Source organism: Amblyomma americanum, chromosome 8, assembly GCF_052857255.1.
Source record: "Amblyomma americanum isolate KBUSLIRL-KWMA chromosome 8, ASM5285725v1, whole genome shotgun sequence".
Classification (NCBI taxonomy): Eukaryota; Metazoa; Arthropoda; class Arachnida; order Ixodida; family Ixodidae; genus Amblyomma; species Amblyomma americanum.
In genome coordinates, this window is record NC_135504.1 from 44,581,788 (window position 1) to 44,605,037 (window position 23,250).

General features: G+C 47.3%; 1 protein-coding gene across 1 annotated transcript in view; it reads right to left on the bottom strand.

Moving 5' to 3' along the window:
* Positions 1–4,369: 4,369 nt before the first annotated feature.
* The window catches only part of LOC144101536 (uncharacterized), a 43,025-nt gene continuing 24,144 nt past the window's right edge, over positions 4,370–23,250 (bottom strand). The window contains exons 5-9 of the mRNA XM_077634702.1: positions 22,138–22,284; positions 16,314–16,330; positions 12,327–12,400; positions 8,330–8,428; positions 4,370–4,545 (exon numbers count right to left, since the gene is read on the bottom strand). Of these exons, the coding sequence (XP_077490828.1) occupies positions 4,409–4,545; positions 8,330–8,428; positions 12,327–12,400; positions 16,314–16,330; positions 22,138–22,284 (474 nt within the window). The 3' untranslated portion in view covers positions 4,370–4,408. The remainder of the gene's footprint in view (positions 4,546–8,329; positions 8,429–12,326; positions 12,401–16,313; positions 16,331–22,137; positions 22,285–23,250) is intronic.

Below are 23,250 nucleotides of genomic sequence, written 5' to 3' on the forward strand. Positions count from 1 at the left end.
ATAATTGGTTTTGGAGGAAAGAAAATGGCGCAGTGTCTGTCTCATATATCGTTGGACACCTGAACCGCGCCGCAAGGAAATGGATAAAGGAGGGAATGAAAGAAGAAAGGAAGGAAGAGATGCCGTAGTGGAGGGCTCCGGAATAATTTCGAGCACCTGGCAAAAGTAATAATAATAATAATTGGTTTTGGGGGGAAAGGAAATGGCGCAGTATCCGTCTCATATATCGTTGGACACCTCAACCGCGCCGTAAGGGAAGGGTTAAGGAGGGAGTGAAAGAAGAAGGGAAGAGAGAGATGCCGTAGTGGAGGGCTCCGGAATAATTTCGACCACCTGGGGATCTTTAACGTGCACTGACATCGCACAGCACACGGGTGCCTTAGCGTTTTTCCTCCATAAAAACCTGGCGAAAGGTCAAAACCTAAATTCGGAATTAGTTTTGAGCCGTATCCTGCTGCAAAAGCGGCCCGCAGATGAGTCAGCAGCCGCTAACGTCCAAATCATAACGCGAAGGGAAGAATTTCCGGAGTGTTCGTATTTCTCAGCTATAAACGCGTCATACCACTGCACCGCACCCTCAATGAGCAAATGACTAGGATAACACATTCCGGTGAGAGCATAAATTCAAAGAGGCTTAGTTGCAAAGAAAGGTCGGCCAATGATTACTCTGCGGGCTGCTTTCTTGGACTTGTGGAGGGAGAAATGTTATGACACGAGAAGAGAATAACAGCGGCTTCCAAGGCTCAGCTGGATTCATAAGAGAGTTCAGTGCATTGTGATGACAAAGCTTCACAAATGCCACTTCAATTTGTTTTGCGCTGCTTTTTTATGGTCTCCAACTTGCATTGTTCTTTTAATGATTTCCATCGAAAGACAAGCCGCTGTGTTTCGTATGGGGTTGGATCTGCAGCCAGCATGACATTTATTAAAGGGCAGCTTGCGATCTCAAAGTTGTTTGTGCGACCGTCTCATTTCTCACGCGCTAAAGAAAACAGGCCTAGATAAAGGGCAATGAAAACACAAGTGAGAGCCTAGATGGTTTTGTTCATAGTGGAACAACTCGTTTCAAGGCAACGCACAATGTTCTGATCGTCATATTTCGACTGAAACTATTTATTCACGGAAACCTAAAAAAAATATAGAAGCGAAAGCAAAGCCGCCACGGGACTGGCAGAATGGCACTCCACGAGTCTTTTGACTCCTCCTACCTTGAGCGTTGAGTTAAAAAAAGGCGGGAGCCTTCACGTTTATTCCGACTTAAATTAAGAAAACCGGTGGCACAGGGCAATAATTTTAAGTTTCTAAGAATGCCTTCAACGTATACACCGAGTTCCCGCGTTAAAGAGGCGAGTTCAGATTCCTTTATTGGTTTCAGAAATGTTTTGGCAGACGTACTTGAGCATCCTGTCCCGATCTGCATTTTGCGATGAGCGACCCGACTGCATTCGTCTTACGTTAGACCGGCGGCACGTTTGGGGTGTTTTGCCTCTCGCATACGTGCTACGTTCAGAGAACTATGCTCCACCTGTGGTACGTCCATAGTCTTCTGTCACCGCGACCACATGCCACTACGCCGCTGACAATTTTACACAAGAATTTATATCGATTGAGATTTTAAGAGCGTTAGCTCTTACTCATCACGTTTCGCGATTTCCGCTTTCTTGGGGTCTGCTACCACATTCCTTCGGCGTGAAATTTTCTTCTAAGTCCGACGAATTCAAGGTGGCGCCCCCAGTAGTTAATCGATATAGCATCCCAATTGGTGGTTGATTGGTGACGTCACTGATATATCGAATTGGCGATAGATTGGTGATGTCACCTATAAATACATGATACCAAATTCGCGTATCCATTGGTGTACCTCACTTTAATCTCATACCTAAAAAATCTTGCGATTCGCTGAAGACATTGCCTTGCTGAGTCACTCAGGAGGTGAACTGTAAATCATGATCAATGAGTTAGACAGGCAGAGCAGAACGCTTGGTGTAACTAGAGCAATAACTAACTAGGGCCTAACTAGGGCAATAACTAGAAGGATAAGAGTGGAGAGGAGCGCATATGGCAGGGTCTCTCAGATTATAAATGGCAGTTTACCAATTTCCCTCAAGAGAAAAGTGTACAACAGCTGTACCTTACCGGCACTCACCTGCGGGGCAGAAACTTGGAGGCTAACAAAAAGAGTTCAGCTTAAGTTAACGCAGCGCTAGCCACGGAAAGAAAAATGATAAGTGTAACGTTGATGCCGGAAGCGGGCAGAGTAGGTGAGAGAACAAACGCGGGTTAATGACATCCTAGTCGAAATCGCGAGGAAGAAATGCGCTTGGGCAGGGCATGTAATGTGAAGGCAGGATAACCGCTGGTCTCTAAGGATAACGTAGTTGATTCCAAGAGAAAGTAAGCGCAGCAGGGGCCGGCAGAAGGTTAGGTGGGCGGATGAATTAAGGAGTTTGCAGGCGAAGGGTGGATGCAGCTGGCAAAGGACATGGTTAATTGAAGAGACATGGGAGAGCCATTTGCCCTGCAGTGGGTGTAGTAAGGCTGATGATGATGATGATGATATCAATTCTAGTAAACCAAACAGCTAACGCTCGTTTCCAACGCCTTCCAAGCTGTGTCGGCTTCTTTATTTAATCTCGGTAGTACTCTGTATCACTGGCTGCGGCTGACACTAGTAGTGGGGACTGGCCCACGACAACATGGCAGCACGAGACAGCTCAGATTCTGAGGCTTCCAATGAACGTCGGTCACTGAGTGGACAGCATGGATACTACTGGCAAGGGCAGTGCTGGTCGACTTGGTTTTTCTGCAAGGAAGATGTGAGCTCTCAAGAGATTCACCGCCATTTGTGGAAATGTGCGGCGAGCACGCAGAGTGCTAAAGAATCATTTTCTCCTGTTTGAAAAGCTGGAAAGCAGGTCACGCGTCATTGGTGAAGGGTACTAGACCCGGACGGCCACTGACATTGATAACAACCGCGATTATCTCAGAAGTTTAATATTAATGGTATCTCGAGATTGGGCGACGCGGTGGCTTGTTAGCGCTTGTACGCTTGCTTTAGTCTATATTTTTGTGCTACAAATTATTTTGCGTTTAGCCGCCGCGGTGGCTCAGTGGTTATGGTGCTCGGCTGCTGACCCGAAAGACGCGGGTTCGATCACGGCCGCGGCGGTCGAATTTCCATGGAGGCGAAAGGCTTGAGGCCCGTGTTCTGTGCGTTCTCAGTGCACGTTGAAGAACCCCAGATGGTCGAAATTTCTGGAGCCCTTCTCTACGGCGCCCCTCATAGCCTGAATTGCGTTAGGACGTTAAACCCCGTGTACCATAGACCATTATTCCGCGTTTCGTGTTCTTCCAATGCATGCACTCCAGAACTCTTATTTTACACGTTCTTGCTGGTGAATCTATTTCTAATTTTGGGGACCCTCATTGCATTTTCTAATTTCATAGACTGTGTTTTTGGTGGCTTATGAATTGCGAATTTCGGTACATTTCTTTCTTTGACGTTTTTTCACTCAGTTCTTTTAGGTGTCGAGCGAACGGTCGTACAAAAGACTTCATTTCTATCCTCCAGCGGTCTGAATGTATTGCATTGTGCACCTTGACGGGCGTCAACATGAAGTACTTTCACAAGTACATAAAAACTTCCGCTGGCGTGGTCACGAAAATATATGGCGTTTGCGACACACCAACGTATTGCCCGTTAATACATGGCGCCAGAAAGATGGAATTTTTGTATATTGGGTGTTGTGCTAGAAATAATTGAGCATTATTTCATCATTTGCAAAGACGCAATGCTGTTTTGGGATACCGTAAAGCTGGCATTTAAGAAGCGAATTGATTTTACTTATCTCCCTGTGATACCTCACAGCGCTGCAGTATGAAGACGAATACAAAGACGTGTTGTTCCTTACTGAACAGCACAGCCTAAAGAAAGCTGCTTTGATACGCCGACAACGTGAGCCTGTGGTTTCAAGATCCTATTTCATCTTAAAAATGTGTATGGCCAGAAATACTTCGAAACCGAAGTGCCTCATTCCTTGGTCCTTGGTGACCTCCTGGTGACTTCATCAGCCGTTCCTTCACTCTACTGCTTTTATACCTGCGCGTGTTTTCTTTCTAGTTGGCTGTGATACCGCTTGCTGGAGACTTTTTAAATGTTGTTATATACCATCGTTTCAGTATATTAATGCCATGCTTTTATTCGGTAGCGCACCCGTTTCGGGCGCTAAATGGCTCCAAAGGAGAGGGCTTCCTGTCTCCGCACCGCTTCAATAATTTTGCGCTCGTGCACCATTCTTGTGACGTGTACGTTATGGAGCCTTGCGTAGAACACATTGTGCGATGAATTTTGGACGACAATTTCGTTGTTAATCTTTATTATTGTCGTAATCATTTAAAAACCGCATTCTTATAATGACCAGCAATCAGTGATCCTGCTCACTGTAAGATTCGGCTGTACGCAGTACAGTTCGAACATGTATTCGCAGGACCAATGAAGGTTTTCCATGCGGCTGAGTGTAGTCCATAATGTGCAATTCGTTTGCTCTGCAAAGGAGAATAATGCACATCGGCTGTTTTAATGCGAAAGGATTACTAGGCTATGTCTAGAAGGTCGTGTCCGCAAAATGTGTCCGCAGCAGTTGTGAGGTACTTAAAAGAGGTAACGTGAAACAAATGGTAGTAATCGAAAGAAGATGATGTGAGGATGCTGCGCAAGAAATATTTATGTCGAGATTAGTAAGAACAAAAAAATGTCCGAAACGTGAGCGGAGCCAGAACAACGTGTGGCGCCAGATTTGAAAACTCAAAGTGGGCAATGGATGGAACTTGATTAAGCAAGAAAATTAATTGTGGTAATTGGGAAGTAGAATGAAGTTATATCAGTGCTTAATCGAGTAGATGTCAGGAGAAGGGTCAAGTGAAGCAAAAAGAGGCGACGAGTGAAGCAAAGAGAGGCAAGGCGTGGCAAAGATAAACGAGGAGGCGTCAATCCTTTCGCATTCCTTCATTGCGGGTGCCAGCAGGCACCTCAAACGTTTTTTTTTTTTGCCCCTACATCCTAGCATTCACCGTAAGTTCGACTGCTGCCGCGCGTAGGTTAACTGTATTGCCTGTACTCAGTTCTGTGTCTATTAATCATACGAGGCCACCCGGGATGCTTTCGAGAGGTTTCTTAAAAAAACATAGGCTCAGCTAGTAGTACATTTGGCTGCTGACTGAAGGCTCCTGGCTGTCTCATAGGACTGTGAACGCTTCGACCGAAAGACCTTAGGAAATGCGATGAGGGCACGAGTTCAGCGCATGCGTTCTTGAAGAATGACGATATATGGTGATTTGGAAACCCACAGGCATCACGACAGTACCGGAAAATGTTAGTCGAGCCTGACTTAAAAATTCCTTATAGAAAAGCCAGGCTAGTTGGTATTGCCAGGGTAAACAATCAGTAAAATTGTGCGCAATGTGTTTTCTTTCTTTTTCATTATGTTTGCTTTTCTTGCTTTAAACTCCAATCTAAGTAAAGGTCTGGAAGTTTTCATGAATTGGCTCGAACCTGATTTGTTTTATTTCATGAAAGTCATGCCCACGCCTACAGTCGCATATTCGTTACGGCGTGGCTTATTACAGCGAACAGTTTCTCCACCACACGGCACAGACGCTTTTCGATCTGCAGAGGCTCATTATTACATTTCTATTGCAGATATAAATTGCGGAGTTTGTAGCTAGATCTTATCCGACCTACTCTGATCTATGCACCGCACAGCTCACTAGATAACAATCCAGACCGGAATTGACTTTGATAGCAGTAAATAGTAACGATATCTCTACAAGTAGACATTGTATAACTGACTACCCATAGCAACACTGCATGAATGACAATGTAGGGATGAGATACATCGCTAAAACCAAGGAGCATAGGGATGTATGTTTTTTTTTATTTTGCGGTATTCTTCAATGAGAGGTTAATAAAAGTAGGAGAAAAAAACAACCACATGCCGCCATTGGGAGCTAAACCCGAGACCTCCGAATTTCGCGTCCGGTGCTCAACCAACTGAGCTACTGCGAGGGCTGACCAATCTTCAGCTTTCGGGGGTCTTTATGTGTAGTGCAACCGAACCTTGATAGCGTTCACCTGCGCCATCCTCGCCCATATTGGCGGACGTAGTACGCTCTGTATTACCGTGAGTGCCACGTATGAAAGTGGTCGAATGGGGAGGGCAGAGGCTGTGCGAGAGTCCCCTTATAATATTCGCTTCCTTCATGTGTGTCATAACGAGCACCTCTTTCCATTCCCTTGTCTGCTGAATATGGGGAGAAGGACAGGTTACCTTAATATCCAGGTCACTTTGGAAGCACAGGGTGGTGAAAATGAAAAGTACAAGGCAAACAGGAAAAGTAACCCTCGCAGAGTGCATGCGCTCCTACGGCAGCAGCCAGAAGATTTGGAATAGCAAAAACAAAGAGAAGCACAAGAGGCGACAATGCATTTCTGTAGAAGCAAATGCAGCGTTTTAAGAATTTTTTTTTTTCACTGCTTCGAGTATTTACCGGAAGAGCCTTTCTCTTTTCATGAAATTCGTACGTGTGGAAACCCAGAAGAATGCCCCCGGGAGTGATTCTGGTATAGAGTGTCCCACCGACATCATCTCGCACAGCTACAAACGCATTTAACTAGCCTATCCAAATAGATTTAAATACTGCGTAAATTATTTTCTCCCAATTGCACGGAAGTACCAATTCAAACAGTACGCCACAGATTGTATGGGACCATTCAAATCAGCCATTTTTTTTCTCACAAGCATCACTATACCTGAGGTTACAAGATAACACATATTCGATAAAACAATCTACACGCCGTCACGTTTGAACAGAAAAAAACTAAAGAGCGTTGTTACCTCTTCCACTAATGAAATTCAATCTCCTGTTTGACGCGTACCAAAACCCAAAGCCAGAGCACTGCGAGGAGTTACGGATAAATGGGCCTGCTTCAGAAGGCGCTGTTCTACATTCTCGTAAAATTTCGCCTTTTAACGCGTAGTATCAGAGGCCCCTTGGGGCCAGAATGCGTCGTTGTCTTAAAATTCACCCCTTAGATGGAAGGATGTGTCGTCACCCGACGGGAGCATTTCTATTGGCTCTAATGAAGTCACCGCATGACGGGAGGCGACGTCATTTCCTTTAAAGGCACCGGCAGCTTCTAATGGCATCGCACTGCCAACATGCAGGGTGTTTCAGTGAAGGTGAACAAATTTTTTAAAAAATCCGGGTTCGCTTTTTCAGCTATGAAAGCGGCTTTTGCGCCACAATAATAGCTGCGTTGGCGGACATCAGGAAGCATATAAATAAAGATAACTAGTTCGCCCCTTGACTAAATTTTGATAATTAACTTTTTAACTGTAACAGTTGGGCTACTCGTTGCGACTAGAGACCTGTAGCCGGTTGTTAGTAACAGCCATCTCAGTATTTAGAATTTCGAAAACGCGATTACCGTTGACGCCGTAGCTTGGAAAAATTTGGCTATTTCGACTAGTTACGTGCACTGGAGGGGTTGATTTACCTCCATGATTTGCGAAAGCGCACGTATTTTGGCACGATATTAGCAGACGTTGTTGGGCCACAGCGCAAGGGTTATTCTGTTTTCTAGATTCTAAAAACTGATATGGCTATTGCTTACGACCGGCTAGAAATCCCCAATTTCAACCCGTCGCCTAACTATGACAGTGGCTACGTTGGTCAATTTTTCCGCCTGCTTTTTAATGTCCTCCAAAGCAGGTATTATCGAGCCGTAAAATCCGCCTGCATACCTTAAAAAGCCTGTTTATAAACTTCCGGTTCACCTTCGCTGAAACACCTGGTATAACAGAATTAGGTATCCACGTGAATTTTTCAGTTTCATTCCCCGCTGCCCATTCATGATATTCATTCCTTTTTTATCTTTCCTGTCTTTTTTCACACATCAGCGCCGTGTACTAAATAGATTGTACTCTAACCTAACTTACTACACCTATATCTTCTTATCCTCTCTTTTGGCAGACAAACCCGATGTCGTGTTACCGTCATGAACTGTGTAAATCTGTCTTTCTTAAGTTGCTTTTTCTTTCTGTCCTTGTTAGGCTCATGCTCTAGGAAAAAAAAATTACAACGGTTCCAAGAAAGAGTGCTCAATATTAGGCGAGTTAAAACGGCAAGATTACCCTGATAATCAATGATGTAATCATAGTAAGTTTGTCTTGCGATTTTCACTACACTGTCCACGACGCGGACGACGAGCACTTGAAACTATTCAAAATCTTCCATTGATCGACATTAAAGGATCGACAGAGTAACTTACCCTCTGGTCTCGGGTATTCATCGCCGATTAGAATACAGTTTTCGCTAGCGTACAAGATGGAGTACATTGGCTTACAATCTGGTGGCCGCTTTCCACCACCTGTAAAAAAATGGCTGGGGCTCAACATGGCTTAAACCTAGTTATACGAGCGAAAGCTCTGTTAACCATGGTAACTACTTTTTCATAGTAAATACCAAGGTCAAAGTCAAGGTTAGGTACCCAGTGGTACCGGGATGGTATACAGTTGTCCTCCGGTGGCTTGCTTGGCTGTAACGCAGGATGGTTTGCGTCAGTTCCGCCTTGAATGCTGTTCCTCTCGTGGTCATACTACCATATCACGTGGTCATACTACCATAGCTTGAGTCATACAACCACGCACTTAAATTGAGTTTGACCTTGTGAGGAATTGAAGGTCAATGTTTCATGCACATCGATATCGGAAGTTGTACCCCGAGAAGTAGTGTTCTAGCTCTTTATATCGGTGCCAACCTTATGCCACCAAGAGCAGCAGTGGAGACTCGCTATGCTAAGTATATGCATGGTACTCGAATATGTTCATGCAGATTACAATAATAAAAAAATATCGTTTCAGAAATGACACCAGCTGCTTTCATACTGATGCTCAACGGAGAGGGTACCATCTAAAGATCACTCGCAGTGAGCACGAATTGAAGCAGATCAGTTTTCATTTTTATAACTCATGCAACCTATGGCCACTGCGTAACATGAACTGGTGGGCACGTTGGTCAGACATTCGACAGTTTTAGCTGTGCGTACGCAAGTGCTTGCGTAAGCAAAGCGCTATGGCGCTGCGTGCGTTACGCTGTCCGCTCCGAAGTATAGTTTTAGCTGGCCTAGCCATAGCGGCCCTCAGGCGCACGTGGCGCCATCTAGTGACAAGACGTCAAACCACATCAACACTCGAAGAAAATTTAATCCGTGATTACTGATAACTAGTGTGAGTGCATTTGGAGTCTTTTTTTGTTCTATGAAGAAAAACTATGCAAACTGACGAAAATGTAAGAACTGGCTAAAAGCTGGAAAACTGCTACGCCAGGTGTCGTTGCTACGAGGAAAACACGCTGAATTTAGTTAGGCCTAGGAGCTTGAAAATGGCCAAATTATCTGAAAAACCGGCTAGTTATCGTTTATACCGCTACGTGTGAGCAAGAGTAGGCGAAATAAAAGCGAACCGCTACCATTTGAGCGAGCTATTGCGTCGGAGAATCCAGCGGCGACATGGTATTTATTCCGAAGCGGGCGAGCAGGCGCCGCCATCTTGTCAAAGTTAGCGTACGCAAGCCACGCAAGCGCCGCAAAGCAAAGTCCGCTGGCTAGCGTACGCAAGGCTTACGCTTGCGTTCGGCGCATGCACACTACCGTCCCCGCAAACTCCTTGCGTACGCTAAGCCGTTGCGTACGCACAGCTAAAACTGCCTATTGTCTGTATTGCAACAGCGCAACGGCAGAGGCCAAAGGAAGAGCTGCGTCTCAGCGCTGTGTCTCGTCACTTCTCTTCCTTTGGCCAAAGGAAGAGCTGCGTCTCAGCGCTGTGTCTCGTCTCTTCTCTTCCTTTGGCCAAAGAAAGAGCTGCGTCTCAGCGCTGTGTCTCGTCCCTTCTCTTCCTTTGGCCAAAAGAAGAGCGGCGTCTCAGCGCTGTGTCTCGTCCCTTCTCTTCCTTTGGCCAAAGGAAGAGCGGCGTCTCAGCACTGTGTCTCGTCCCTTCTCTTCCTTTGGCCAAAGGAAGCGCGGCGTCTCAGCACTGTGTCTCGTCCTTTCTCTTCCTTTGGCCAAAGGAAGAGCTGCGTCTCAGCACTGTGTCTCGTCCCTTCTCTTCCTTTGGCCAAAAGAAGAGCGGCGTCTCAGCGCTGTGTCTCGTCCCTTCTCTTCCTTTGGCCAAAGGAAGCGCGGCGTCTCAGCACTGTGTCTCGTCCCGTCTCTTCCTTTGGCCAAAGGAAGAGCTGCGTCTCAGCGCTGTGTCTCGTCCCTTCTCTTCCTTTGGCCAAAGGAAGAGCGGCGTCTCAGCACTGTGTCTCGTCCCTTCTCTTTCTTTGGCCAAAGAAAGAGCGGCGTCTCAGCGCTGTGTCTCGTCCCTTCTCTTCCTTTGGCCAAAGGAAGAGCGGCGTCTCAGCGCTGTGTCTCGTCCCTTCTCTTCCTTTGGCCAAAGGAAGAGCGGCGTCTCAGCACTGTGTCTCGTCCCTTCTCTTCCTTTGGCCAAAGGAAGAGCGGCGTCTCAGCACTGTGTCTCGTCCCTTCTCTTCCTTTGGCCAAAGGAAGAGCAGCGTCTCAGCGCTGTGTCTCGTCCCTTCTCTTCCTTTGGCCAAAGGAAGCGCGGCGTCTCAGCGCTGTGTCTCGTCCCTTCTCTTCCTTTGGCCAAAGGAAGAGCGGCGTCTCAGCGCTGTGTCTCGTCCCTTCTCTTCACTTGGCCAAAGGAAGCGCGGCGTCTCAGCACTGTGTCTCGTCCCCTCTCTTCCTTTGGCCAAGGCAAGAGCTGCGTCTCAGCGCTGTGTCTCGTCCCTTCTCTTCCATTGGCCAAAGGAAGAGCTGCGTCTCAGCGCTGTGTCTCGTCCCTTCTCTTCCTTTGGCTTCGTGCCGTTGCGCTGTTGCACTACACAAATATGGTCCCTAACAGACGATACAAACGGGGTTATTAAAGAGCGCTTACGCAAAAACATTTGTGGGATGCAAAGACGCTAGAAAACGTTTTCTTTTCCATCTAATACCAAAGACAGCAGCCCAACCGAATTGAGACTAGACGAAAAAAGCTGAGAAAGAGGTATTCGTGGATCCTTAACAGAAAAAAAAAAAAAAATTGGCAGTGGCTTTACTTGGCTAACCCTGGAATTCAGTGAAAAGGAAGCACGCTTGCTGAGCGTTGAGGCTCGTCCAAGGCAGCTCCGCTACACGCTCGCGACAGCCGTTCTATATATAACCACACAACCACGTGGCTATGACGTGGTATCACATGGTCTTACGACACCTCCATCGGATGTCATCACGTGGCTTCACATCACCCCGTCGGATGTTCTTAAGGTCAACCCAAATGTCACCCAATGTCAAAGTCAACGGTCATGGGTCAACGGTTCGACACCATAACTGTGCCACATATTGTCATACACAGCTAATGTGTTAAGGTTGAAGGTCATTCTCCGGCCTACGCGACGACTGCGTTACCTAGCGTAGGGAAGCTATTTGATTCAAAGGTAGTCTAATGCAGTATTTAACAGAAAAGTACTGGACAGGCGTATTTTGCTTCGGGGAAGTTGTTCATGAAAGCAATTTTAAAGCTCTAGTGCTAAATGCCCCATGTCCCAGAAAAACCGGTGCTGGCCTTGCCTGGCGCCGTAATCGACAGAGCCGTGTTGTCACTACCACAAACCTCTCGCGGTAATTCAGACTTTTGTGCGATCACACTCTTGCTTTTCGTATATGCAGGGTCTTTCACCTAAGACTTTAAACAATTTAAAAAATATCGGCTTTTTGAGCTAAAACAGCGCTTTTTTCGGCATAGCATTTTCAACGTTGTAGTACATGAGAATACAGCCAAGACGGGCTAACTAACAGGCTGGTTAACTAGTATTGAATTGAGTAATGAACTTTTAACTATCATTGTTAGGCTCTTAATTATTGAGAGACGTGTAGCCCACTGTAACTAATGTCCATATTAGTTTTTAGAATTGCGAAAGCGCGATTGCCATCAGCGCTGTGGCCGGACTAATACTGGCTACATCGCGACAAAATACATACGCTTTTGTGAAGCTTGCAGGCAGAACCAACTCTTCAGTCCACGTAATTTGTCGAAATAGCCAACATTTGTCGGGGAACAGTACCGGATCTAGTGTGTTCCGGCCTGTGTCGTGCACTACCCTTATGAAGGGCTGATTCGTGTGAGTCCAGAAATTGACGCCACCGTGGCCAGCCCGTAAATAAATGGCTGAATCTTCTTTGGACACCAGCGGATCGCGAATCACTTCAACAAGAAGTAGAAAATACTTACCTTCAGCCGCTATAGCAAGGTATGCTTCATCTCTCTTCTCTGAGTAACTCAATTTGATCTCAAGGTCGTATGATCTGCAAGGTAATTTTACACGCCCTGTAGGACTTTCAAGCATGTTCCCGCAGTAAAATAACCTGTTTCAAGTTTGCAAGTTGACATGATGAGCCTCATTATGAATGAAATTAAGCAAACCCAGAAGTTGAGCGAGTTGGGTAACGTTCATGATGAAAAAATAGTGTGAAAGGAACATAGGGACGGAAAGAGAAAGACGCAGACGAGCGCTAACTCGAAACTGGAGTTTATTGCTGAAACACGCAATTTATACAAGTCAGTTTGAAAAACCTAAAACAAGCAGCCCCCCTCCCTCTCTTTGGAAGCCCAAGTCAAAGGGACATCACGGAGACATATGTGAGACTATGGAGGCATACAGGATATGGAAATGTCTAACTCGAAACTGGAGTTTATTGCTGAAACACGCAATTTATACAAGTCAGTTTGAAAAACCTAAAACAAGCAGCCCCCCTCTCTCTCTTTGGAAGCCCAAGTCAAAGGGACATCACGGAGACATATGTGAGACTATGGAGGCATACAGGATATGGAAATATCTAAATCTGTGTCAGCGAGCCCTCTGTTACATGGCAGACTGTGAAATTGATTTTTTTAGTCTCCGCATTAAATTGCTATTCTTTTCGATAACTGGCCTTTTTTTTGCTGAATTGATTCTTACCTAGGAATCAGTGGTACAGTCGCGGGTAAAAAAGATTATCACACAGGACGGAACAACGGAGCACCGTAATGACAACGCGTGGCGCTGCGGGTTACGAAGAGGCTGATAAGGAGAGTGCTGGGCCGTTCCCATTCTACAGTGTTAGGGGGGGTTCGCGGAGTGTGACGTCCCAGCAAGATATATTTTTCTGCCACGCCCTCTCTTTTTCTTTATACAGCCTTGCTTTCGCAGGCGAATGGTGAAGATTAGGATAATTTTTTGTTTTTTTTTGCTTGTTTTGCAGTTATTTTTGCGAGCAGCCTCAGCCGCGCTGCTGAAGGATGACTGTGAAAGAAGAGGAAACAATTGCCTGAAATAGGATGGTTTATTGGATGTTGCCTAAGCGATAGGCCAAGCGAAGAAAAACGGTGATATCGCTCAGCCTGTTCGCGATGGGCGATAACAGGTGTTATAAATTAGACCCACGCCCTAAGAATCTCGCCAGAAGGAAAAAAGACATGCCGCGCGTCAACCTCGCTACATGAGCGGAAATCCTGACATTAGTTCAGGAAGGCAGGTCCCGGAGAAGCATTGCTGCCGAAGTAGGGTGCGCAGTAGGGACTGTGACCCGCATTGTGCGTGCCTTCCTAGAAGAAGAGAGGACTGGCGACGCGGAGCGTAGCGGACGTCCGAGAGCCCTAACTGAGGAGCAAGATCGGCTGACCATTGACGCCGTCTTCCGCAGCCCTCATATTACCGCTGCCGAGATACAGCAGGAACTGGGCCTCCAGGGAGTCTCTTTGTGGACGATTAGGAGACGCCTTCGGTCAGCCGGACTCTATAGTCGCGTCGCTTGTCGGAGGCCACTTCTCAGTGCACATTACCAACGACTCCGTCTCGACTTTGCCACAAGTCACCTCACTTGGACTGCAGAAGATTGGGGGCTAGTCATATTCTCAGATTAATCGACTTTCTCCACGAAGTGGGACCAGCAGCGGCGCGTCTGGAGGCCGGTTGGCGCGCGGTAGGTGCACAACAATCCTTTTTTATCTGTTAGTCGAGGGCGAGACATTGATCTGGCCAGTGACTACGGTTAGTGCTCCTTCTCAAGTGAAATGCATTGTATGCTGCTGTTATTTTTTATACGGTTTTATCGCTAAAAGTTTATCTTGGTGCCCTTAAGGTGTAGCATTCTAATCTTTAACACTTAAGAGTCATGATTGACTATGCTTATGTTATTAGAAAATTCAATCTTTTACTTCATACTAACGAGAGGTTTTGGCCAATTAGTGCTCAGCTTTTCTCAGACAAATTGCATAATCGTATTTATTTTTTGCAGGTATGACCCACAGTTCTCGAAGGCCGTCGCATCCAGCGGACGTCACTCCATTAACGTGTGGGGTTGCATTACGCACCAAGGGCTCGGGCCACTGATAAAGGTCGAGGGAACGCTGACTGCTGCTTCCAACGAAGCTATTATTCAAAATGACCTTCTCCCTTTTGTTTTGGACGGCCCGTTCCCTGATGGGTGCTTCCTCTTTCAGCACGACAGAAGTCCTATCCACACATGCAGGTATGACAACGTTTTAGCTCAGGTTATGTCACGCCGAGATAGTGTCTGCAAAACGAATTGCATTTCCATCACAAGTGTGAACTAAAACTGAGTAGAGTCAAGAGCGAAACAAAGCTACGCTGATAAGCAGGTCATATCTGGCAGCAACGCGCATATAGCAAGGCAGACAAGACGATCAGCAAAAGTGAACATACCGCCAGCATAAAAGCCTTCATTTCGATTTCACTGAAATAATAAACGTTTCTTGTCCCTATAAGCACCTCTTCCCCCTGTTTTGGCAATGCACTATAAAGCAAACAGTCACATTTTCGCAAGGAACATTTGTTTCCATGTGATGTCATACTACACTAAAAGCGATACAAAACTGACAGAATCGTTCCGCTTGCTTTATTCAATGTTCCCTAGCGTATTTTTCACTGTTCTTACTTTCATGCAAACACGAAACGAATGCTTGCTTGCAGCGTGTAATTGTTTTCTTTTTTTTTCTCAGGCGGGCGCGGCAACTGCTTGAAGAGCTCTGCATCCAGGAGCTACCATGGCCTCCCAAGAGAGCAGAATTTAATATCATTAAAAATATATGGGGGCTAATGAAAAAGCGACTAGCGAAAAGGCAGCTGCACGAGTCATCGCCAGATATTCTTTGGGCGGCGGTTCAAGAGGAATGGAGCAGGCTCCAGGCTCTTCCTGGCCTTGCAAGGAGCCTGTTTGAATCCTTGCCTGAGCGCCTTCAAAGTGTTGTGAGAGTGGGTGGGGCCTATGCACGCCACTAGTGCAATGACGTGTTTGTTTTCGCATACCGACAGCCAGCTGGCTATCCTCCTTACTTCTTTTCTTGAACTGATGGGATAGTGCTAATGTCAATATTATGTGGATTAGTTGCATTGAAAAAAATAGTCTATCTGTTTGTCGAGCTTGTGTAATACTGGCTAAAAGCAGCGCTGTCATCTATTCTCCCCCGAGTTTCTTTTGACAAACCATCACGGACATAAAAAGACAGTAATAGAAAAGAATACATCTTTGCTGATGATAACCGAGCCAAAATAAATGCTGCCTGCAGAGTCACGTAGGGTAGGCACTTCGGCGCTAAGGCGATAGCACGCTTGATAAAGCTTAATTCCTAACGCCCCCCCCCCCCCCCCCCCCCTGTGCGGCAAGAATGGAAACGGCCCGATAGGCAGGTCTGCGAACCGCAGCGCCGCGTGGTGAGATTCCACAATTCTGATCGCCAGTGATCTGTGCTAATATTTTTTGCCCGCGACTGTACGTGCTGCTTACAATTCCTTCTTTTTTTTTCCTTTGACTTGCGCTTCCGAGGAGGCGGAGGGGAGGCTGCCTGTTTTTTTTTTTCAAAGTGACTTGTATATATTGCGCCTTTCAGCAACAAAACCCAGTTCCGAGTTAGCGCTTGTTCCCTTTTCGTCTGTCGTGTTCCTTCTGTGCTATTTTTGTGGAGGTGCCAAAGTGGTAGGTAAACAGTTGGAGGCAGAAGAGCGTGATGCAATGAACGCGATGTCTTAGGCCTGAATTGGGGCCCTTTTGAAATATTTTCCTCAAATGATTAATGAGTTTTAGAGTTTATCTCGCCGTATGTCAGTAGCCAAGTTCTAAATAAGGTGTCCCGTTCTCGTTTATCCCACATACGTGTCTTAATTCCCAATGAGAAAAGATTTAAAGTCAGTCAAACGGGACCTGGATTCGTACTACGTACCTGGTTATTTTCTTATCCTGGAAGGAAAGAAAATTCGTATTTATATTTAGTACTGTGCACATGTCAAGCATCGAACCAAACGTTAAAAAGTTTGCGGTGGTTTACCTCTGGTTGAACATGAAGTGACGCGATAGCTACAGCTGGCCAAGTGGAACTTGCTCAGTCGAATTGCAAAGGCAGTCTTTCGCCGCTCCGTTTCGCTAGGCGTTCCTTCATCTTCATCCCACTTGACACGGCGCATGCGCAAAGCTGTGGCAGCTCGGTTTCACCGGCGCACCGCGCCGCCGGCAGCAAGAGCTGCTCCGCACTACGTGGGTGGTCACATGACCAACCACGTGGCGGTGACAACGCCGCAACTCCATGCATGCGCTGCCACCGTCACGTGCCGCCGCCACGCTGAAGGCTCGAAATGCTACCGTGGGGGAAGAAGAAGTGTGTCCCTGCTAAAGTGGCTGCACAGCGCTCTTCAGAAAAGCCTCGCGATCCACGTAAATACGTGCCCTATTTAAAGAGAACTGCATCCTCGTCTTCTGAAGAAGCTCCGGACGTCCTCCCACCGTCTGCGGCCTCCAGGGAACCATGCATGAGTGCAGCTGAGCTGGTCACTGACGCTAGGCTTAGTGCCTCCGCTGCCACGCTGGCGGAGGTAGCTATGCCGGCGTCTCTCGTGGCATCACCTGCCACGCAGTCGACACCTGATCCGCGGCCCCAGGTCCAGCTTTGTGTTCCCGGTTCATCAGCAGATGCACCCCTCCAGCCTTCCCGAAATGCCGAACTGCTCGTGCGTGATCTGCCACCAGAGCACATGGCCATCAACTCTGCACCACCGGATGGGCCTCAAACCGCACGGCATGATGAACAGGGCATTCCAATGGACTTATCGGCACATCTACCAGTGCAAAAGTGCCCTCGCGCTACTCACAAGCGTCCCTCAAACGACAGCCAACCGATTTCACCCTCGGCAAGTGATGGCTCCCAAGGTAAGCGCACTTGTCTTACGATCGAGAACTCGGTGGAGCCTACACCCGGATCGTCTTCTTACACAGTGACCATTAAATCACTGGCCAACAAAAGCCTCACGGATATACCCAACAAGATTTTACGAGCTAAATTGGACGCGTGCCTCGGAACTAAAGGTTTTCGGGGCTTCACAGCCAGGACAAAGTCCAACACCATTGCAATGTGGCTTCCGACTATGACTGCCGTAGAACGGCTGCAAACGCTCACCAGTATTTCACTGACAAGCGAAATCTCAGTGCCAGTACAAGTGTATTTAGTTGAAGGCTCCGACTTGCAGCGCTGCGTCGTCTACAACGTCGATATCACTGAGGATTGAACTGCCCTCCAGCGTGAGCTGTACTGTCCCACGCACCGTGTCATCCAGGCCCGACGCATGGGAAAGGGGCGCTCTTGCATAGTCACCTTGCAAGGCCCTCTGACACTACCAGCCCGTCTGTACTATTATGGCTGTATTTTACGGCTTCGGCCATATAAACAGAGTGCGGTATATTGCTATAACTGCTTCCGTGCTGGACATATGCGCAAATCCTACCCCTTCACTGCTGCCGGTGAAAGTACATCGGAAGGAAAAGTGGCTTATCGATGCGGCCTTTGCAAATCCGACGACCACGAGATAACATCTCCAAGCTGTCCAACAAAACAAAAGGGAACACAACAGGCTCGTCGTCGAATGACTAAGCATTGGCCAATACAAGACAGTATAACTTCATTGCAGACATCCAATCGGTTCGCAGCTCTCCAGTGGGATGACGACGAGTGGCCGGAGCTCCCTGAGCACACCTCGCATGATCCTTCAGCTCAGCAGTCTTCTAATGGTACTGTGCGAAAAGAACGAATCCGAAAACAGCCAGCAAAGCAGTGGCTGAACTCTCGCAGGACGATATGGCCGCAGTCGACGAACAAATCGCACGTCTTTTAGCCGAGGTCACCAAGCTCCGGCAACACAGTGAACTGCTCGCTCGACGTAGACGGGCAGCGGTATCATCCGCCGCATCTATCAATGGCGCAGCAACATCGCCTTCCTGCCGCCCACCAGTGTCATTTCCTGCCGCCTCTTCCCAGATTACCGCAATGCCACTGGACAACTTTGCGACTTCTTTGCTCCGGTTCATGGTCAACCAGTTCTCCAACCTAACGTCCGTGATTCTACAGCGCTTGGGCTAGTAACTAGAAATGGCAAGTTCCAGTCGTGATGGTGTGCTGCAGAGGAATTTCCACGAAGGTGGGAGGGCTCAAGACCCGACTACAAATTCACAAGCTCCAGGTATGGGCCATGCTGCTACAGGAAACAAACGCCTTGCCATCGAATCCAGGCTTCAGTGCCTACATGTCTCCTTCAATGATAGACCGTCGTGTACAAACTGCTGCTCCCCCGGGGGAAAGGCGGTGGTATATGTGAACTCACGTTATCCGCATGTACGTCTTGCTCTCGAAAATTGGTGCACGTCGTATCAAGAGGTAGTGGCAGTGGCTGCGAAACTTAAGAAGGGAACCGTTGTGGTCGTTTCATTTTACGTTAGCCCAGCCGGTGGTGCTTCCTCCCGTATTAATCCTGGCTGGTTAACAAGTGTACGTCGGCAGAATCCCGGGTGTCCGATTTTTGTCGCAGGTGACTTCAACGCCCCTCACCAGGATTGGGGGTACCCCACTTCAAGCCCTCGTGTCAGGCGTGTGCGGGACGCCTTCACAGATGCCCAATTTGTGCTGCTCAACTATCCTGGGACAGCAACACGGCCTGTGCGTCAAACTCTCAGTGCTTCCTATGCTCCAGACTTGGCGTGGTGGTCGGGACCGAGTACTCCCTCCTGGCACATGGAGCCAGACTGCTGGGGAAGTGATCATCACTCTATCATCATCGGTCTTCACACCTCACATTTCCGACCTTTAGGCTACAAATGTTCTGTGATCAACTGGGACAGTTTCCGCTCCTGTATGGACACTCTCTCCTCAGATTCTTCTCCAATCCTTGTTGAGCGCATACAAACAGCTCTCAAGAGTGCTACAACTACCACCTGGACTGATGTTCGTCGACCGGCACCAGACCTCGGCCTTCTTAACTTGTGGGCGGCACGCCGTCAAGCCGAGCTGGCTGCTACGAGAGACCCTACTTCGTCGCAGGCACGTATGCGATTGTACTATCTTACAGCTAAGGCACGCAAATATGAACGCGACCTCTCTCGGCGGCAGTGGCATGCGTGGTGCGAACAATTTTCTACAAAATCCTCGAATGCCTCTCTATGGCGAACATTCCGTACAATGGAACGCGGTTGCCGTTCGGCTGACGCAGGAGCAACCGCATGCTTCGCGACTAACTTGTCGCCAGATGATTTCGCCAAAGAAGCAGCGCGAAAATTTTCCCCGAAATACGATGCTGTGCCTTCTTCATCCGCTAGTTTAAATATGGCAGGCATCCCAGCCCATGTATATCAAGTACCGTCTAATGTCGACGTAGATGGAATTGCGTGCTCATTCTCTATGCCTGAGTTGCTGGCTGCGATAGATGATGCGAAACGGAAAACAGCGCCCGGCCCGGACAATATTCAGTAAGAGGTGTACAAGAACCTGAGTAGCGCTGCACCCCCTCAACTACTTGACAGCATAAACAAAGTATGGTTGGATGGCGTAGTGCCCGAGAGCTGGAAATCCGCTGTCGTGATTCCTATCCCGAAACCAGGAAAGCCTCCGTCGGACCTCGCCAACATGCGACCTATCTCCTTAACTCCTACGCTGTGCAAGCTGGCGGAGAAAATGCTAGCCACACGACTGTCATGGTGGTTAGAGCAGCACGGTTTTTATCACCCACCACAAATCGGCTTTCGTCCATATATTGGTACAGAGGACGGGTTGGCTGTCTTAGCATCTGCAGTTTTGTCATCTACCCGTAGCCGCAATGTGCGTACTGGTTTAGCAATGGACGTTGAAAAGGCATATGACAACATCAGTCATGCAGCCATTCTGAACTCCATTGACATGCTTCATCTCCCCCTGAGAGTGCGTAGCTTTGTCCAATCATTTTTGGGGGGCAGAAAATTTGCAATACGCCTCAGCGGCGAAGCGGTCGGATCATCTGTTCCTCTCTGCGGCGTGCCTCAGGGATCAGTATTGTCACTGACGTTATTTAATATTGCTTTCATCCCGCTGGTTAGGCGCTTACATTTCATCCGTGGCATAAAATTTCCCCACTACAGGAAAGTCCGAGTGTAAAAATCCTTGGCTTAATGATTCACCAATCAGGATCAGCGACTGCATGGCTTTCTCAGGCAAAAAGGCAAGCTATTCGGAGTTTGGGTTTGATTATAAGAATTGTCCCTAAAACTGGTGGCGCAGGCTCGTTCGTTGCACGGCAATTGGTGAGGGCAGTTCTGCAGCCACGTATTGTTTATCAAGCCCAGTTTCAACATCTTAAAGAGCCCAATGGGATCGCCTTAAAGCCGTGAACCGAGAGGCTATGAGGACCATAACGTGCCTTCCACGCATCACACCGGTCATAGCTTTACAAGAGAATGCGCAGCTCAATCCCATTGATGAGCTGGTGCAGCAGCGCCGTGAATCGCGCAGCCTTAAGGCCAGTCTATTGCACTCCACGCATGCACTGAGGACATATGCAATGTCACACTCCATTCTTCAGCCGCCAACGCCTGTTCTTCCCCCATGGAAGTTTGTACAGCTCAGCGACAACAAGCAAACAGATAATCGCCGGCCAACATCTGCTCATTCGGTATCATTGCTTCGCCAGAAATTTGAGGAACAAGATGCTTTCCTGCCTGAAGGACCCATTGTTGTCTACGTAGACGCAAGCATACAAGACTGCAAAGCAACAGCTATCAACTGCCCCTGCAGACCTGCCCTGAATCAAACCTCTTGGTTTCAGCTTACGGAACCCCCTTCGTCCTTTTGTGCTGAGCTCGTTGCAGTTCAAGATGCACTATGCTCTGTTGCCGACATATCTATGCTCCCTGCGGCCCGCGTTGTCATCCGCACTGACGCCCTTCAAGTTGTCCGGTTGCTACGACGTGTTAGCCGCTGTCCCACGATATGTCAGGACATCCACCGGCTCGCGGCACGCATCCCGAAGCCAGTACGTATTGAGTGAGTCTCACGGGATCTGCTGATCTATCAAAGCCAGGCAGATTTAGCGACCTGCCTTGCGAATCCAAACTCATCACCGCCTCCGCTCCTTCATTTGGACAATTTTACCCTCCTTTCATCAAGAAAGGAACTCCTCCGGCGCCGCACACGTGCTCTCATCCCTCCGTTTTCGGTAACCCTGCCCCGCGCTCTTTCCCGTTTAGAGGAGGTTGCGCTTAGGAGGATCCGGGTCGGGGTTGCCCTCACACCAGCCATCACTCGGAAGTGGCTCAGTACCAAGAATTGTTTCCTCGGCCAGGGTGTCCGATATGTAAACACGAGCACATTGAGGCCGACATTCATCACTTACTGTGGGACTGCCCAGCTCTCAAGCCTACAAGGATCCGGCACCTGATGGTAGCAGGTCTTTTACCAAGCAACCCTTCTTCATACTTTGCCTGGACGCAGGGACCATACTATCGTTCTCTACTGGACTTCATCTAATCAGCTAACCTTTTTCCATTCATTTAGATCATTTATCACACCTTCACCCATCATTGATGCCCTGGGGCAAGAAATTTCGCTTTAAAAAAAAATGCTACCGTAATGCTGCTGCCGCTACAAAACTTTTCAAAATAGTATCAGGTTGTCAGATTTTGTTATAGCAGTGGAGATTTTCAAGTCTTTTTTTTAGAGTAATCTACAAACTTTGTGAAGAAGTTTAGATGGTACTCACCTTATATTTCATTAAGAACTGCACAGTTCGGTAAAAGGTATTGCCACTTTCTCTTTTGTACTTAGATTTGAAGCAGCTGAATGGATACAGTTTGGTCATATATCCCGACATACATTTTTGGTAGATGTCATCCGTGCTTTTCAACCACTGCAAGTAAATCGCAATAATTTTTTTTCAGACAAGAAATAGTGCTTCGGCAATAGGAGACACAATTCACAAATGCAGACCACGTTAGAAAGTAGGCTACTTAGATGCTTCCACGGTGATTTACAGCTCTTTCTTGAATCAGCACCCTCTTTGACCCGCAAATCACTGACGAGAGCATGCTAAGTGTGTAAACAAGAATCTTTTGTTCATGCACGCAAAGTAATATCCAAACGTCACAATCAACATCCAGAACTGTTCCCGTTATATTTCTCGAATTAATGTAAAGTGTCAGCAATCAAAAATATGTTACGTCTGCTGTAAAGTCAACCAGAGCAACAACCAAACTCTGAGCCTTGCTGCGAAAGAAAATTAAAATTTTTAAAGATGGAACAGCTGCATCTGCAGGTAGTGTAAAATTTTTAAAAGTTTACCACTATCATTTAGGGCCTATGTTGAAAGGCTGATCTGTTTAGACTCCTGGGATCGGCTTAAATTTTGCTAGCTACATATTAATTTTACAAATAGCAGTATTCCAGAAAAAAATATGCTAGATATGTGCAGCACTGCAGTGTACGTATCATGAATGATCCAAGACTGCAAGTTAACTATTATTCGACAATTTCTTTTACTGGTAATTGCAGAGATAGTAAGCTAACCTATGCGGATCCCGTTTCAATATGTTGATATCAATCATGCGTGGCAGCTCCTATCAAAAATGGAAAGCCAGAAGGCCTCATGAAGCAAACAACCCTCAAAAGGACACGCATTCAAGAAGCCATTTGTCAAAGCAGGCACTACTGTAACCGAGTCGAGCCTCAATGTCTCGAAAACCGGATATACCGAATTATTCTACATATCGAGCATACATCTCCCTTCCAACTTCTTTGCCAAAATGCAGAAATGCGGCGTGGTATATCGAACTCCAATTTTGCCTTTCGTTCGGTACATCGAATTCATATTCAGGAA